Source organism: Trichomycterus rosablanca, chromosome 6 (assembly GCF_030014385.1).
Source record: "Trichomycterus rosablanca isolate fTriRos1 chromosome 6, fTriRos1.hap1, whole genome shotgun sequence".
NCBI classification, from domain to species: domain Eukaryota; kingdom Metazoa; phylum Chordata; class Actinopteri; order Siluriformes; family Trichomycteridae; genus Trichomycterus; species Trichomycterus rosablanca.
In genome coordinates, this window is record NC_085993.1 from 47,954,092 (window position 1) to 47,969,847 (window position 15,756).

Genomic DNA, 15,756 nt, shown 5'->3' on the forward strand with positions numbered 1-15,756 from the left:
TCCTGCCCTAGCAGAAACGTGTCTGCTGCAGGCACTGCCAAAGAGGGACCAATACAATATTAGCACGGTGGTCATAATGTTATGTCTGATTGGTGTAGTGACATGAACGAGAAGGTCCATGAATAATCAGTGAAAGGCAGTTTGGGACATGTATTTCCTGTATAAATACAGCTCCGACCCTGCTTGGTACAGACATAACAATGTCATTGTTTGAATTCCCTCTAGTGTTCTAGTATTAATGGTTTTCCTTGCTTGGATTTCGGACATGGACTGTGTCCCTGTCTCAGTTCCACCACTTCACGTCTGTAGATCAGGACCTTGACTTTGTCTCTGCAAAACTCCTGTTTTTTTTATAATTCACTTTTGTACTTGAGATTCTTGTCTGACTAAAGGCAGCATAAACAACAATTGGCTGTTGTTCAGGGTTAGAGGGTAAAAAAAGTCAGACCATAGCTCATAACTGGTGCAACTGGTGACTGATGGCGCCTGCACAGGGCTGAGGAATAATGCTGATGGGGGTGTGGCCCTCCATACACAGTGCCCTTCAAGTGTATGAGCTCGACTCGTGCAGGTGAAAAATGCAGTCTGTACTGACGGTACATGCCGGAGGGGGGCGCATGTCAGTTGAGAGGCGTCCTCAGTCAGCGGTGAAGGGTCGAATCAGTATAGAGGACGCAATCAGGGTAATTGGACACGACTAGATTAGGGGAGAAAAATTGGGGGGGAAATAGAAAATTCAAAAAAAAAAAAAAAGTATGTGATTTCAGACGCAGCCCTTGAGTTTACAGACAGGTGACCTGTCGTGCTGGAAATCATAATTTCCTGATGCAGCAAAGCACCACCATACCATCACACTTTTACTTCATGTTTAACATTGTATACAATGTTTTTACTATATAATCCCTTGTTTACATTTCTACACACATAATGTGGCTTCGTTATCCAAAAACTATATTCACTGCAAAATCTGAAAGATAATATGAACGACTTTATCCTTTTAGTGTATGAGCTGAAACACCTACTTCACAATCCGCGGTGGCTGATGAGCAACATATTGTCTCTCTGAGTGTCGGGAGCGGTTGGGAACTGTAAGCTGAGATGGTTTGTATAATTAGGTGCTGTGACTCAGATGCTATCTGGTTATCAAGGACCATCAGCTGAAATGTGTGAAATGAACGAGCAACACAATGTCTCACGGTGTCTAAAATGTGAAAGCTCTTTACAATGATGTGTGATGCTAATGCTCTGGCTACATGCTATAGCTACGTCTATGCTGTTTTAGGTTGGATGACAACATTACTCTTGGTAATCCTCTTATTTGCATGTATATACACCGATCAGCCATAACATTAAAACCACCTCCTTGTTTCTACACACACTGTCCATTTTATCAGCTCCACTTACCATATGGGAGCACTTTGTAGTTCTACAATTACTGACTGTAGTTCATCTGTTTCTCTACATACTTTTTTAACCTGCTTTTATCCTGTTCTTCAGTGGTCAGGACCCCCACAGGACCACTACAGAGCAGGTATTATTTGGGTGATGGATCATTCTCAGCACTGCAGTGACACTGACATGGTGGTGGTGTGTTAGTGTGTGTTGTGCCGGTATGAGTGGATCAGACACAGCAGCGCTGCTGGAGTTTTTAAATACCGTCTCCACTCACTGTCCACTCTATTAGACACTCCTACCTAGTTGGTCCACCTTGTAGATGTAAAGTCAGAGACGATCGCTCATCTATTGCTGCTGTTTGAGTCGGTCATCTTCTAGACCTTCATCAGTGGTCACCAGTGGTCGCTGCCCACAGGGCGCTGTTAACTGGATATATTTGGTTGGTGGACTATTCTCAGTCCAGCGGTGACGGTGAGGTGTTTAAAAACTCCATCAGCGCTGCTGTGTCTGATTTACTCATACCAGCACAACACACACTAACACACCACCACCATGTCAGTGTCACTGCAGTGCTGAGAATGATCCACCACCTATATAATACCTGCTTTGTAGTGGTCCTGTGGGGGTCCTGCCCATTGAAGAAAGAGGGCTAACAAAGCATGCGGAGAAACAGATGGACTACAGTCAGTAATTGTAGAACTATAAAGTGCTTCTATATGGTAAGTGGAGCTGATAAAATGGACAGTGAGTGTAGAAACAAGGAGGTGGTTTTAATGTTATGGCTGATCGGTGTACGTCTGCAATTAAACTTGATCTCTGTTTAGTTTAGGAATGTCCAAACTATGGCAGCAGGCCATTTGCAGCCCGTTAACATTTTTGAAATGGCTTGTGAGGTATAAATGGGAAAAGGACGTCCGTGATTTGATTTTCGCGGTGGTGAATTATCAGTGAGTAAATGAATCAGTGAGTCACCTATATGACTCACTATACAATGATTGAGAATGCGTCCTGCTCTCTCTCTACAGTTTGATGGACACTTGATAAAGCAGTCTGGAGAGATTCTGTTTTCTGATTTAGCCGGCCAGTAGCGGTCAGACGTCCGTAGGTTGCCGTGACCTTGCAGGTTATGCTTTCAGTTGAATTCCAGGCACGTTCAAAGCGCTTTATTGTTCAGCTGTGGGAAACTTGGGCTCTGCTTTTCCCCGCTGTCAACAAATCTTTATTATTAGCAGCTCTCAGATGAAAGTGATTTGCTTTTGCATTTTTTTTGGTGTGTTTTTGACTTGTCTCTTTGTTTTCTGATAATTATTTATTCAGTGGTGCCACAGTATTAGTTTTACTCACTGTCGTATCCTAATAATCCTGATGTAGTGTACCGGTTGTGGATTTTTGGCATTTTACTGTGTTTACTGAACACACGAGCAAAGACAGCAGTGACCTATAAAAATGCCAGCACAGATCTTCATTAGTGTCTATGTAATTAACGATTTCTCCAAGCAGAATGCTATTTTTTGAACTGTGTATAGGTGACTGTGTGGAAACACAGACAGGCAGAAATAACTCCAGGTAGTTTGAAGGATGGGGGGAGTGTAGTCAGTGAGTGACTCCTAGTAAAAACAAGCACAACCATTTGGAGTAGAGATGTTCAGTCTTGCTCTTGATGTGGGTTGTATGAAAACAGGGTGACATGGTGGCTCGGTGGGTAGCACTGTCACCTCACAGCAAGATGGTCCTGGGTTTGATTGCCAGGTGTAGCAGTCCGGGTCCTTTCTGTGTGGAGTCTGCATGTTCTCCACATGTCTGTGTGGGTTTCCAAAGAAATAGAAGTGAGGTGAATTGGAGATACAAAATTGTCCATGACTGTGTTTAACATTAATCTTGAACTAATGAATCTTGTGTAACCAGTAACTACCGTTCCTGTCATGAGTGTGTAAAACATGACGTTAAAATACTAATAATAATTATTAATAATAATACACAGATTAGGCATAACATTATGACCATCTTCCTAATATTGTGTTGGTCCCCCTTTCGCTGCCCTATACACAACAAACTGTGATGCTCTGTGTATTCTGACACCTTTCTATCAGAACCAGCATTAACTTCTTCAGCAATTTGGGCTACAGTAGCTCGTCTGTTAGATCAGACCACACGGGCCAGCCTTTGTTCCCCACATGCATCAATGAGCCTTGGTTGCCCATAACACCCCATAAGAGCTGCAATTTTGGAGATGCTCCAACCCTGTCGTCTAGCCATCACAATTTGGCCCTTGTCAAACTCACTCAAATCCTCACGCTTGTTCATTTTTCCTGCTTCTAACACATCAACTTTGAAGATAAAATGTTCACTTGCTGCCTAATATATCCCACCCACTAACAGGTGCCGTGATGAAAAGATAATCAGTGTTATTCACTTCACCTCTCAGTGGTCATAATGTTATGCCTGATCGGTGTATGTAAATAAATCATTCTAAAATACACATACACAATAAAATATTAAAATAAAATATTATTTTTGCTCCTCTGAGGTTAGCATCTTTTTTTTGTGCTGACGTTTTATTCTCAGGTTTAACATTTCTTATTTTGTGTAAACACTCTAATAGATGCATCAGATCACAATGATAGCAATAATCTAGATACTGATACACGTACACAATACAGTGAAATTCTTTATTTGCATATCCCAGCTTCTTTGGAATTGTCCCTCATTATTCAAGGTGAATATCAAGGGCTTTCAAGCACTAAATCTTTTTATATTCATGTTCTTATTTTGTAAGGAAACACTCCAGACAGGTCGCCAGTCCATCACAGAGCACACACACACACACACTCACTCACACTTGGGGCAATTTTTTTGCGACTCCACGAAACACCTAACCCAGGACCTTCTTGCTCTGAGCAGACAGCGCTACCCACTGCATTACCATGCCGCCCCTAAGAGAATCTGTAGATTCCAATATATAGATCAGGGGTTTTCAACCGTTTTGGACATATGCCCCTTTTCCGTGTGACTTGCTTTTAGCTCCACTGATAAAGTGAGTCTGACTTGGCTACCGCTCTGTGGTAATAACCAGTTTAATTAAGCCTCTGACCAGTAAGGGAAGCGAGTCACACAAAATGTTCTGTAGTAGCCGGTGTTTATTTAAAACTGCAACATTCATCAATAACAGTAAAAACAGAGAGATGACTGAGAAGAGAAACTCAGAACGCACATGCTTCACTTCATATGAATCGACACCTGAATCACTTATAGCGATATTGTGAACAGAGCATCTCCCACTATACGCCTCTCTTAAGGACACACACGCACATGTCCTATAACAGCAGTCATTGTTTTTGTCACCGATTTATCTTCACTGTTTTTTACTAGCCAACATTTTTTTTTTCAGGCTGAACTGGACACCATTAAACATGCGTGTGTGCGTGGTCAGCGAGAGTAATCAAATATGTCTCCTGTGGGTAAAAAATGATGGTGGGTAGCACTGTCGCCTCACAGTAAGAAGGTCCTGGGTTCGATCCCCAGGCGGGGTGGTCCGGGTCCTTTCTGTGTGGAGTTTGCATGTTCTCCCCGTGTCTGTTTGGGTTTCCTCCTGGAGCTCCGGTTTCCTCCCACAGTCCAAAAACATGCAGTCAGGTTAATTGGAGACACTGAATTGCCCTTGAATAGCTGTATGTGTGTGTGTGTGTGTCTGCCCTGCGATGGATTGGCGCCCCATCCAGGGTGTTACTGTGCCTTGCGCCCATTGAAAAGCTGGGATAGGCTCCAGCACCCTACCGCGACCCTGATTGGATAAGCGGTTAAGAAAGTGAGTGAGGTACCAGGTTTTTTTTTTTTAAAGCCCTAAATCAACCTAAATAGATCATACTGGTATCTATACATTATTATTGTTATTATTATTGTTATTATTATTTATTATTATTATTATTATTATTATTATTATTATTATTATTAATAATAATAATAATTATTATTATTATTATTTATTATTATTATTTATTATTATTATTATTATTATTAATTATTATTATTATTTAATATTATTTATTATTATTATTATTATTTATTTATTATTATTATTATTAAGGATTAAATAAACCAATACCGAGATCAGATATTTTAATAACCGTGCTAATTTCAAACATTTTTATGTTCATCCCTTCACTTCTGATGACTCTGCTGTAGATGTAATCAGGCACTTTAAAAGCTACCTCATCTTCCCCTGCATATTATTTCCTAAACTTTTTAAAAGCCTGAAGACGTTGTTTGTGTTCTGTGTAAATGGATATGCTAATCTCAGGAAAAATGAGTGTAGCAGATTCATGTTAATGTTTCATAATGTATTTAAGGAGAAAAGTAAGTGCATTTTATACACCACTCATTATATGTTCTGTTCTGTTCTCTCTGCAGTATGAATTTAAAGTGAAGAATGTCAAGAAGAAGAAAGTCAACTTCATGGTGTCTGTGGACGGGGTGAAGATCGTACTGCGTAAGAAGAAAAAGGTACGGCTCTATACGTCTTTATACTGATTTATGATTTTTTTTATTGTTATTTTTATGTTGGTTTTTTTTTTGGGGGGGGGGGGGGGGGTAAAGCTGTTTTATAATTAGTTTTTTTTTTGCTTTGGCTGTGTGTGAAATATTAATCAGTGTTTTTACAAACAGAGTAATTACGGTGTAGGCTGTACAGAACAGGAAGCAATCAGCTGTGATTCAGTGTAGCAGGTGAGGAACGGTCAGTCTGCTATGAGGATGTGATGCCAAATTCACCAGAATTTCTACAGAAGCCGCTTGTAAACAAATTTCACACACACACACACCAAACTCATTTTCAATTCAAATGATCTACAAACAGGAAATCTACAAACATTTTTCAATGTGTGAAATAAAACGTCATAATTAAAATCGGCAACGAAGGCCGTTCAGGTGGCGCAGCGGTAAAACACGCTAGCACACCAGAGCTGGGATTTCGAATACATCATTTCGAATCTCAGCTCTGCCATCTGGCTGGGCTGAGCGGCCACATGTGAAATTCTTTATTTGCATATCCCAGCTTCTTTGGAATTGTCCCTCATTATTCAAGGTGAATATCAAGGGCTTTCAAGCACTAAATCTTTTTATATTCATGTTCTTATTTTGTAAGGAAACACTCCAGACAGGTCGCCAGTCCATCACAGAGCACACACACACACACACTCACTCACACTTGGGGCAATTTTTTTGCGACTCCACGAAACACCTAACCCAGGACCTTCTTGCTCTGAGCAGACAGCGCTACCCACTGCATTACCATGCCGCCCCTAAGAGAATCTGTAGATTCCAATATATAGATCAGGGGTTTTCAACCGTTTTGGACATATGCCCCTTTTCCGTGTGACTTGCTTTTAGCTCCACTGATAAAGTGAGTCTGACTTGGCTACCGCTCTGTGGTAATAACCAGTTTAATTAAGCCTCTGACCAGTAAGGGAAGCGAGTCACACAAAATGTTCTGTAGTAGCCGGTGTTTATTTAAAACTGCAACATTCATCAATAACAGTAAAAACAGAGAGATGACTGAGAAGAGAAACTCAGAACGCACATGCTTCACTTCATATGAATCGACACCTGAATCACTTATAGCGATATTGTGAACAGAGCATCTCCCACTATACGCCTCTCTTAAGGACACACACGCACATGTCCTATAACAGCAGTCATTGTTTTTGTCACCGATTTATCTTCACTGTTTTTTACTAGCCAACATTTTTTTTTTCAGGCTGAACTGGACACCATTAAACATGCGTGTGTGCGTGGTCAGCGAGAGTAATCAAATATGTCTCCTGTGGGTAAAAAATGATGGTGGGTAGCACTGTCGAATACATTTCGAATGTATTTCGAATACATCATTTCGAATCTCAGCTCTGCCATCTGGCTGGGCTGAGCGGCCACATGAACAATGATTGGCCTAATAATGCTGATCAGGGTGTGGCTCTCCGTGCACAAGGCTGATCCGCATATGAACTTGCCTCGTGCTGGTGAAAAGATGCGGTCGGCTACTGCACATGTGTCAGAGGGGGCGTGTGTCAGTTTGCTCTGTGTGTCAGTCGGGGGGCACCAGTAGAGAGGAAGCATAGCGCAATTGGGTAATAATTTGACATGCTAAAATCGGGGGGAAAAGGGAGAAAATGCTTTAAAAAGTGAACATTTGTGCTCACCTGAGTATCCTGTTTCTATTGATTAATGTAAACTTTTAAATAAATGTAAACTTTAGTGTAAATGTTGTAGCTATACTCATCCTACCATTACTTTTATCATTTCCTGTGTTTCCGTAGAAAAAGGAATGGACCTGGGATGAAAGCAGGATGCTGGTGATGCAGGACCCCGTTTACAGGCAAGTCGACCTTTACTTGCATCTGTGTTAATGGCAGTTGGAGCGCTGCCTCCTGCTTTCCTCAAACGCAACTGCTAATGATTTGTATTCAAGTCTGATCTCCTTCAACACGTGTTAAGTACTTTACTACATTCAAATTCTAGCCAATAGCCGGTTTCAAAAAACCTCAATGACTCCAGAGATGTCTTCATTACAGACTTTTAAACCGAACAAATACTGAGATACAATATATGACAAGTTTGTGATCCCACATTTTGTTCTTATTTGTATTGCCAAATTACCCAAAGGTACCAACAGAAGCAAACAGGGGCATACTGGTAAAACTCGTGACATCACAGATTAAAAACAGGATGACAGTCAAGTCAGACAAAACACTGTTAATAAGGCCGCTCAGGTGGTGCAGTGGTAAAAACACACGCTAGCACACCAGAGCTGGGATTTCGAATACATCGTATCGAATCTAAGATCTGCCATTCGGCTGGGCTGAGCGGCCACATGAACAACGATTGGCCTGTTGTTCATATAGGGGTGGGGTATTAAGCTGGATAGGGACTCCTCGTAACTGACGCACTACGACCTCCGCTGGCTGATTGATGGCGCCTGCACAGAGGCGGGGAAAGAGTGCGGATCAGGGTGTGGCTCTCCGTACACAGTGCTGATTCGCATATATGCACTCACCTAGTGTGAGTGACAAAATGTATATGGCTGCTGCCAACGTGTCGGAGGGGGCGTGAGTTAGCTTTGTTCTCTAATCAGAGCGGGGGTCGGCATTAGCTGAGAGGAAGCATAAAGCAATCGGGCAATTGGACGCGCTAAAAAATCTGAAGAAGAATGCGTAAACAAAAGAAATGTATGTTTTATATATATATATATATATATATATATATATATATATATATATATATATATATATATATATATACTGTATATATATATATATATATATAACTTTTAAAAAATACAACAAAGTGAAACAATAAAAAACAAAACAAAAATACAACAAAGTGAAACAATTTACTGTTTAACATGGATGAATACCCAGCAGAAGATTGTCATATGTGGTTACTGTGGGGATTAAGTAATTAAATATGTAATTGTCTTGTTATTGTTATTGTTCAAACTCTCATGTAATCATAGCGCAGACTGTGATATACAAACTCCATTTCCAAGAAAGTAACAAGGCGCACAGGTGGCGCAGCAGGTGGATATTCCGCTAGCACACCAGGGCCGAGATTCTGAACTCCTCGGTTCGAAACTCGGCGTTGCCACCAGTTGGCTGAGTGCCATCTAGCAGGGGTAATTGGCAGTGCCTGCAGCAGACACATTTCTGCTAGGGCGGGATGACCGGACTATGTGGGTGGGGTCTTCAAACGTGTGTAAGGACCCTGATTGGCAAATCGAGAGGCGTCTGTGCAGAGTGCATAGGTGAAAAAGGGTTCTGTCTTGTGGTGCATCGTTACATCCCTAAAAATAAATGATTCGTTTTATTTTCATGTTTTAGTATCACTTTGTCTTGGTCAGGGTCATGGTGGGTCTTAATTTTTTTTTAAATAATTAGGCTCAAAGCATTAACACACCCTGGACAGGGCACTGATTAATTGTGAGGCATCACCCCCCTTCCTCCAAGACGTAGCCAATCACGTCTGTATGTAGACTTCCGACTGGCTGATAGCATTGCTGGTGAATCAGACCCTAGATCCCAGCAGTAGTGGGCTGGTGTAATTTGCCACTGCACCAGCTGTGCACCCCAGAAAATAATTCCATGTGTAATAAGAAATAATAAGAAATAATAGCTGTGATGCTAATGGCCTAAAAAACTCCAGACAGCTTGTGTGTCAGATTGCAATTGGGGGAAAATTGCCTGGACAGTGAAGCAATCCATAGAACAGCAACACACCTACGCATTCACTTCCAGCCAGGGAACATTTAATGCTGCCAATTATCTGCATGTTGTTGTGTGGTGGAAAGAGACCAAAGTACCCAGAGGAAACCAAGGTGGACCAAGGGTACAAGGATCAAACCCAGAACCTGAGAAACCATGTCAGCAGGACCCCTGGTGATTGACACATTAGCAGTTCGCTGAGTCACCTGACTTTTCCCAGGTGCCCAGGCTAATGATTTGTCGACCCGGCAGTATAATTAGCAGCAGATCTTTCAGCACAGTACGGTCTTCCTCAGGTCCCAGTCTGCACAAGCCTCTTCATTTATCACACAACACATTCTGCAGTCCCTCAGGCTGAAGGATACCCGCTCACGCTGTGCGTGCCCATTACCGCAGGCAGAGCAGGAACATAACCACCCAGTCTGATCCTGCATCGCTTCTATCCGCATGTTAGGCCATATGGGTAGCGCAGACTGCAACAGATTGCTAATGTACACCTGCTTAGCAAATGTCATGAAGACTCCATCATTCCTCTCAAACTATCCGTGTGCTATAGGAGGAAAACTTTTGAAGCTTATTGCAAGGCTGTGCGGCCCACGTCTTATTTAGATAAATCCTTCTTGATCAGTGCTGCTAAATCTATTCGTGCAGTCCAATAATGTGCAATATCAAGTTGAGTGACTCTCTCATAATTTCGTTGTATACAAATGTGCTAACAATGAAGTCTAAGATGCTGTTTGATAAAAATACCTTTAGCGAAAGGCATGTGGACTGTGTCTACATTATTAAACCCCACTGTGGGAAATTTGGAATTGTCCAGATAATGCGAAACAGCAGGTCCACCACACACAGTGTACTTTGACAGTCTTTAATGGAAGAAAATCGGCAGAGGGACAATGTGACCCATTCCTGTCTTACTTAATACAGACCCATCAAACACGCACTAAGCTGCAAAAACACCCGACAGCTCAGTCATAGGCTCTAGAGAGGTCTCATAGGCTCTGGTCAGAGAGGACTGACCAACCAGGCCATCAGTTACACCAAACTTTGTGACTGAGTTTCAGCCTCACTCACTCACTTTCTTAACCGCTTATCCAATTAGGGTCGTGGGGAAGTGCTGGAGCCTATCCCAGCTTTTCAATGGGCGCAAGGCACACAGTAACACCCTGGACAGGGCGCCAGTCCATCACAGGGCAGACACACATACACACACACACACACCCATTCACCTCTAGGGCAATTCAGTGTCTCCAATTAACCTCACTTAATGTTTTTGGACTGTGGGAGGAAACCGGAGCTCCCGGAGGAAATCGGAGCTCCCGGAGGAAACCCTTGCAGACAGGGAAAACATGCAATCTCCACACAGAAAGGACCCAGACCGCCCCCCGCCTGGGGATCAAACCCAGGACCTTCTTGCTGTGAGGCGACAGTGCTACCCACCAAGCCCGAGTTTCAGCCTGTCATAGATTATTATTATTATTATTACAAAAACATTTGTGAACGGATTAGTGTCTGCCTTATTAGTAAGGCCCTACTAAATTCTCAGGAAAATGTGCTTAATTTCATGGACCCCGTTTTCCAAAAATCACAGATTTCACCGATGTTTAAAGAAAAGTGCCACATTTCATTTCAGTCATTAAATAACACTCATAAATTAAATGATAGAATAAATAGAAGCTAAAATACACAGCACAGCTACTTTAATAATTGAATGTAAATCTAGAACATCCAGCAACAGTGCAAGACTTCATTTTTCTCAAATACAAAAATACTGGTCCATGTTTTGACACCCCCCAAAAGAGGGTAGTATTGGTCATGGCCCTGAATTAGGTTTTACATTTACATTTACATTTTCTGCATTTAGCAGACGCTCTTATCCAGAGCGACTTACAGAAGTGCTTCCATAGTAAACATTTCATTTCTCAAGTTTTAGTAAACAACAGTCAAAGAACACAAATCTGCTGAAACCTGTTAGAACCAAAGTTGGGTTTTTTTTTTTTGTTTGTTTTTTGGAAAATGGAAAATGTTAATAAATAGGTGCAAGTCAGCTTAAGTGTTTAGTAAAAAGGTGGGTTTTTAATAGTTTTTTAAAGACAGCAAGAGACTCAGATGTTCGGACAGACAGAGGAAGTTCATTCCACCACTTGGGTGCCAGAACAGAGAAGAGTCTTGATGCTTGTCTTCCTTTAGTCCTGGGTGGAGGCTCAAGTCGAGTGAGACTAGTGGCTCGGAGGTTGCGTGGTACAGAGCGGGGTTTGATTAGACCACGAAGGTAGCTTGGGGCTGGTCCATTTTTGGCTTTGTAGGCGAGCATCAGTGTTTTAAACTGAATGCGTGCAGCTACAGGAAGCCAGTGAAGAGAACGCAGAAGCGGGGTGATGTGGCAGTGTTTGGGCTGGTTAAAAACCAGACGGGCAGCTGCATTTTGAATTAGCTGCAAGGGTTTAATAGTGGACATGGGAGCACCTGCCAGGAGGGAGTTGCAGTAGTCCAACCGTGAGATTACAAGTGACTGGACCAGAATCTGTGTAGCTTCCCTGGAGAGAAATGGTCGGATCTTCCTGATGTTGTACAGGAGGAACCGGCACGATCTTGTCATGTTGGCTATATAAGGAGAGAAGGTTGGGCTTTATTAATTAGTATTTATTTATACAATCAGGTTACATCTTCTAATCTGCTCTCAACCCTGCTAAATCACATGCTTTTGCAAAATGAATCAGTATTTTTTCCCCCCAGTTTTCTCCCTAATCTAGTCGTATCCAATGACCCTGATTGCATTGCGCTTCCTCTGTACCGATACTACCCTTCACTGCTGACTGAGGAGCGCCACAACTGACTCACGCCCCCTCCGACACGTGTGCAGTACCGACTGCATCTTTTCACCTGCACGAGGCGAGTTCATGTGCGGATCAGCTTTGTGTACGGAGAGCCACACCCTGATCCCATTATCCCTCGTCTCTGTGCAGGCGCCTTCAACCAGGAAGCAGATGTCGTAGCTGCATCAGTCATGAGGAACCCTGGTCCGGCTTTCCCGAACAACATTCATATGTGACTATATGAACAACAGCCAACTGTTGTTCATATAGTCGCCCAGCCCAGGCGGATGGCAGAGCTGAGATTCGAAACGATGTGTTAGAAATCTCAGCTCTGGTGTGCTAGCGTGTTTTACTGTTGCGCCACCTGAGCGGCATGAATTATTATTTATTTTCTTTAAGGCATTTAGCAAAGGCTTTTATTCAAAGCGACTTATAATTATGACAACACAGTTCACTCAGTTGAGGGTTAAGGACCTTGCTCAGGGGCCTAACAGTGACTTCTTAGCACTGGTGGGGTTTGAACCAGTAACCTTAGATACCACTGCCCATATTTATTAAGGCAAACTCTCATCATTTATGTGCTATTTGCTGATTTAAAGGATATTTGATTGACTGTGTTTTGCAGGTGTAATTAAGCCTGTAATTTTTCAGAACAAATATTATTTAAAACCAGTTCTTTATCCTCACACGACTTGTAGCATCAAACATGTTATTTATCTTCTGAAACACTTCAGTTCATATATTTACGATGTGGCAGAAAGCCGGTCTCTTTAGATTCCTATAGTGCTAAGCTCTTAATACAGAGCGTGTGGTTTAAGGATTTGTGTACCGAGTGCTTATAAAGGAAAGGGTATTAAACACCGACCACACCAAAACAGTGGCTGCTTTGATGTTTATGTAAACACAGTAATTAAAAAGATTATCTACATGCTTGAGTTTAGTTTTACTTCTACAGGTCATTACACTGCTCCCGGCCAGTCATAGTGAGACTCTATATGTTCAGAGAGGCTTTAACCAACACCTTAGCAATCGTATTTAATCTAACTGCCTCTGTCTAGCTCACTGATCTCGTACCCAGCAGGCTTTAGATCTCATATGTACCACGGGACTCTTGTATTTTTAAACACACCCTGGTAATGGATGCCAGATGTGGGAATGTCTAAGTGATAATAAATCCCTTCATTCTGTTTTAAGGTGCATGATGTTTCAATTAGATCAACAAAAAAACCCAACTCTTTTAACCTGAACTGTCTAAAATGAATATTAGAGAGCTGCTCAGCTGATGAAATCCAACTAGATTAGTATGTTAGACAGTTTCCTAACCACATACTACTGTACTCAACAGTATGTGAAGTTTGTAGCTATTGTGTAACTATACACCGATCAACCATAACATTAAAACCGCCTTCTTGTTTCTACACTCACTGTCCAATTTATCAGCTCCACTTACCATATAGAAGCACTTTGTAGTTCTACAATTACTGACTGTAGTCCATCTGTTTCTCTGCATGCTTTTTAGCCTGCTTTCACCCTGTTCTTCAATGGTCAGGACCACCACAGAGCAGGTATTATTTGGGTGGTGGATCATTCTCAGCACTGCAGTGACACTGACATGGTGGTGGTGTGTTGGTGTGTGTTGTGCTGGTATGAGTGGATCAGACACAGCAGCACTGCTGGAGTTTTTAAACACCTCACTGTCACTGCTGGACTGAGAATAGTCCACCAACCAAAAATATATCCAGCCAACAGTGCCCCTGTGACCACTGATGAAGGTCTAAAAGTTAACATTTAAGAGAGGTGCAGACGAATGTCAGATCCATGAAGCTGAAATTGATCACAACAATGGAATAACACAAAAGGAATACAGTGTTGAATTCCCACACTAATTGTACTAATTCCTAGAGACAGAAAGGTACATTAAGAAAGAAATATTATGTTAATAAAGCTACACAGAAGAGCCGCACTGTGTTTATTTTCCCTTCAGAAATCTCTGATGTAACATTGCAAATTCTCCAAATGAGTTTGTTAGGTGTGTTATTTTTGCCTCCGTTCTTCCTAAATTACTCACCGAGTACATTAAACATGTGATGCTGCACCTACTGGGAGCGTAAAAAAAGCTTTCACACTTGCCTGGTAAATTAGCCACGGGATTGTACGCCAGGCCGCGGGTAATGAATCGCGCCGTGCGGGATCCGGGGCGCTGTGATTATGGATGAAGTGCTCTGAATCACAGATAATAACAAAGAAGTAAAGTAGAGACGATTTCCCTTAGGAAAGTTTTCCTCTCATTTTTTCGCTGCTAAATTGACCTGTACTGTATGAATCGTACTTCTCTAGGAGATGTGATCTAGAAGAAGCACAATAATATGAGCCTACATGATTAAGGGATATATGAGAGATCCAAAAAAAAATACAGAAGAGTTGGGACAGTATGGAAAGTGCAGACAGTTTGAAACTGAGATATTTTATGTTTTGCCTGGTCAACTTTATTTCATTTGTTAATTTACATTCATTCCTGCATTTCAGGTCTGCAACACATTCCAAAAAAGTTAGAATGGGGGCAATTCAGGGCTAGTAATGAGGTAAATCAATTAATCCCCAGGCGGGGCGGTCCGGGTCCTTTCTATGTGGAGTTTGCATGTTCTCCCCTTGTCTGTGTGGATAAAACACAGCAGCGCTGATGGAGTTTTTAAACACCTCACTGTCCCTGCTGGACTGAGAATAGTCCACCAACCAAAAACATCCAGCCAACAGCGCCCCACAGGCAGCGTCCTGTGACCACCGATGAAGGTCTAGAAGATGACCAACTCAAACAGCAGCAATAGATGAGCGATCGTCTCTGACTTTACATCTACAAGGTGGACCAACTAGGTGGGAGTGTCTAAAAGAGTGGACAGTGAGTGGACACGGTATTTAAAAACTCCAGCAGCGCTGCTGTTTCTGATTCACTTATACCAGCACAACACACACTAACACAGCACCACCATGTCATTGTCACTGCAGTGCTGAGAATGATCCACCACCCAAATAATACCTGCTCTGTGGTGGTTCTGGGGGGGGTCCTGATCATTAAAGAACAGCATAAAAGGGGGCTAACAAAGCATGCAGAGAAACAGATGGACTACAGTCAGTAATTGTGGAACTGCAAAGTGCTTCTGTATGGTAAGTGGAGCTGATAAAATGGACAGTAAGTGTAGAAACAAGGAGGTGGTTTTAATGTTATGGCTGATCGGTGTAAATAAAATAATAAATTAGAATATGTCAAACTTACACAGACAGTATTTGCCAGAGAATCA

At 42.0% G+C, this 15,756-nt stretch overlaps 1 protein-coding gene across 2 annotated transcripts in view; it reads left to right on the forward strand.

Moving 5' to 3' along the window:
- nos1apa (nitric oxide synthase 1 (neuronal) adaptor protein a) overlaps positions 1-15,756 on the forward strand; it is a 165,949-nt gene that overhangs the window by 54,826 nt on the left and 95,367 nt on the right. For both annotated transcript variants that reach the window (XM_062997073.1, XM_062997074.1), the window contains exons 3-4: positions 5,803-5,895; positions 7,704-7,762. In XM_062997073.1, the coding sequence (XP_062853143.1) occupies positions 5,803-5,895; positions 7,704-7,762 (152 nt within the window). The remainder of the gene's footprint in view (positions 1-5,802; positions 5,896-7,703; positions 7,763-15,756) is intronic.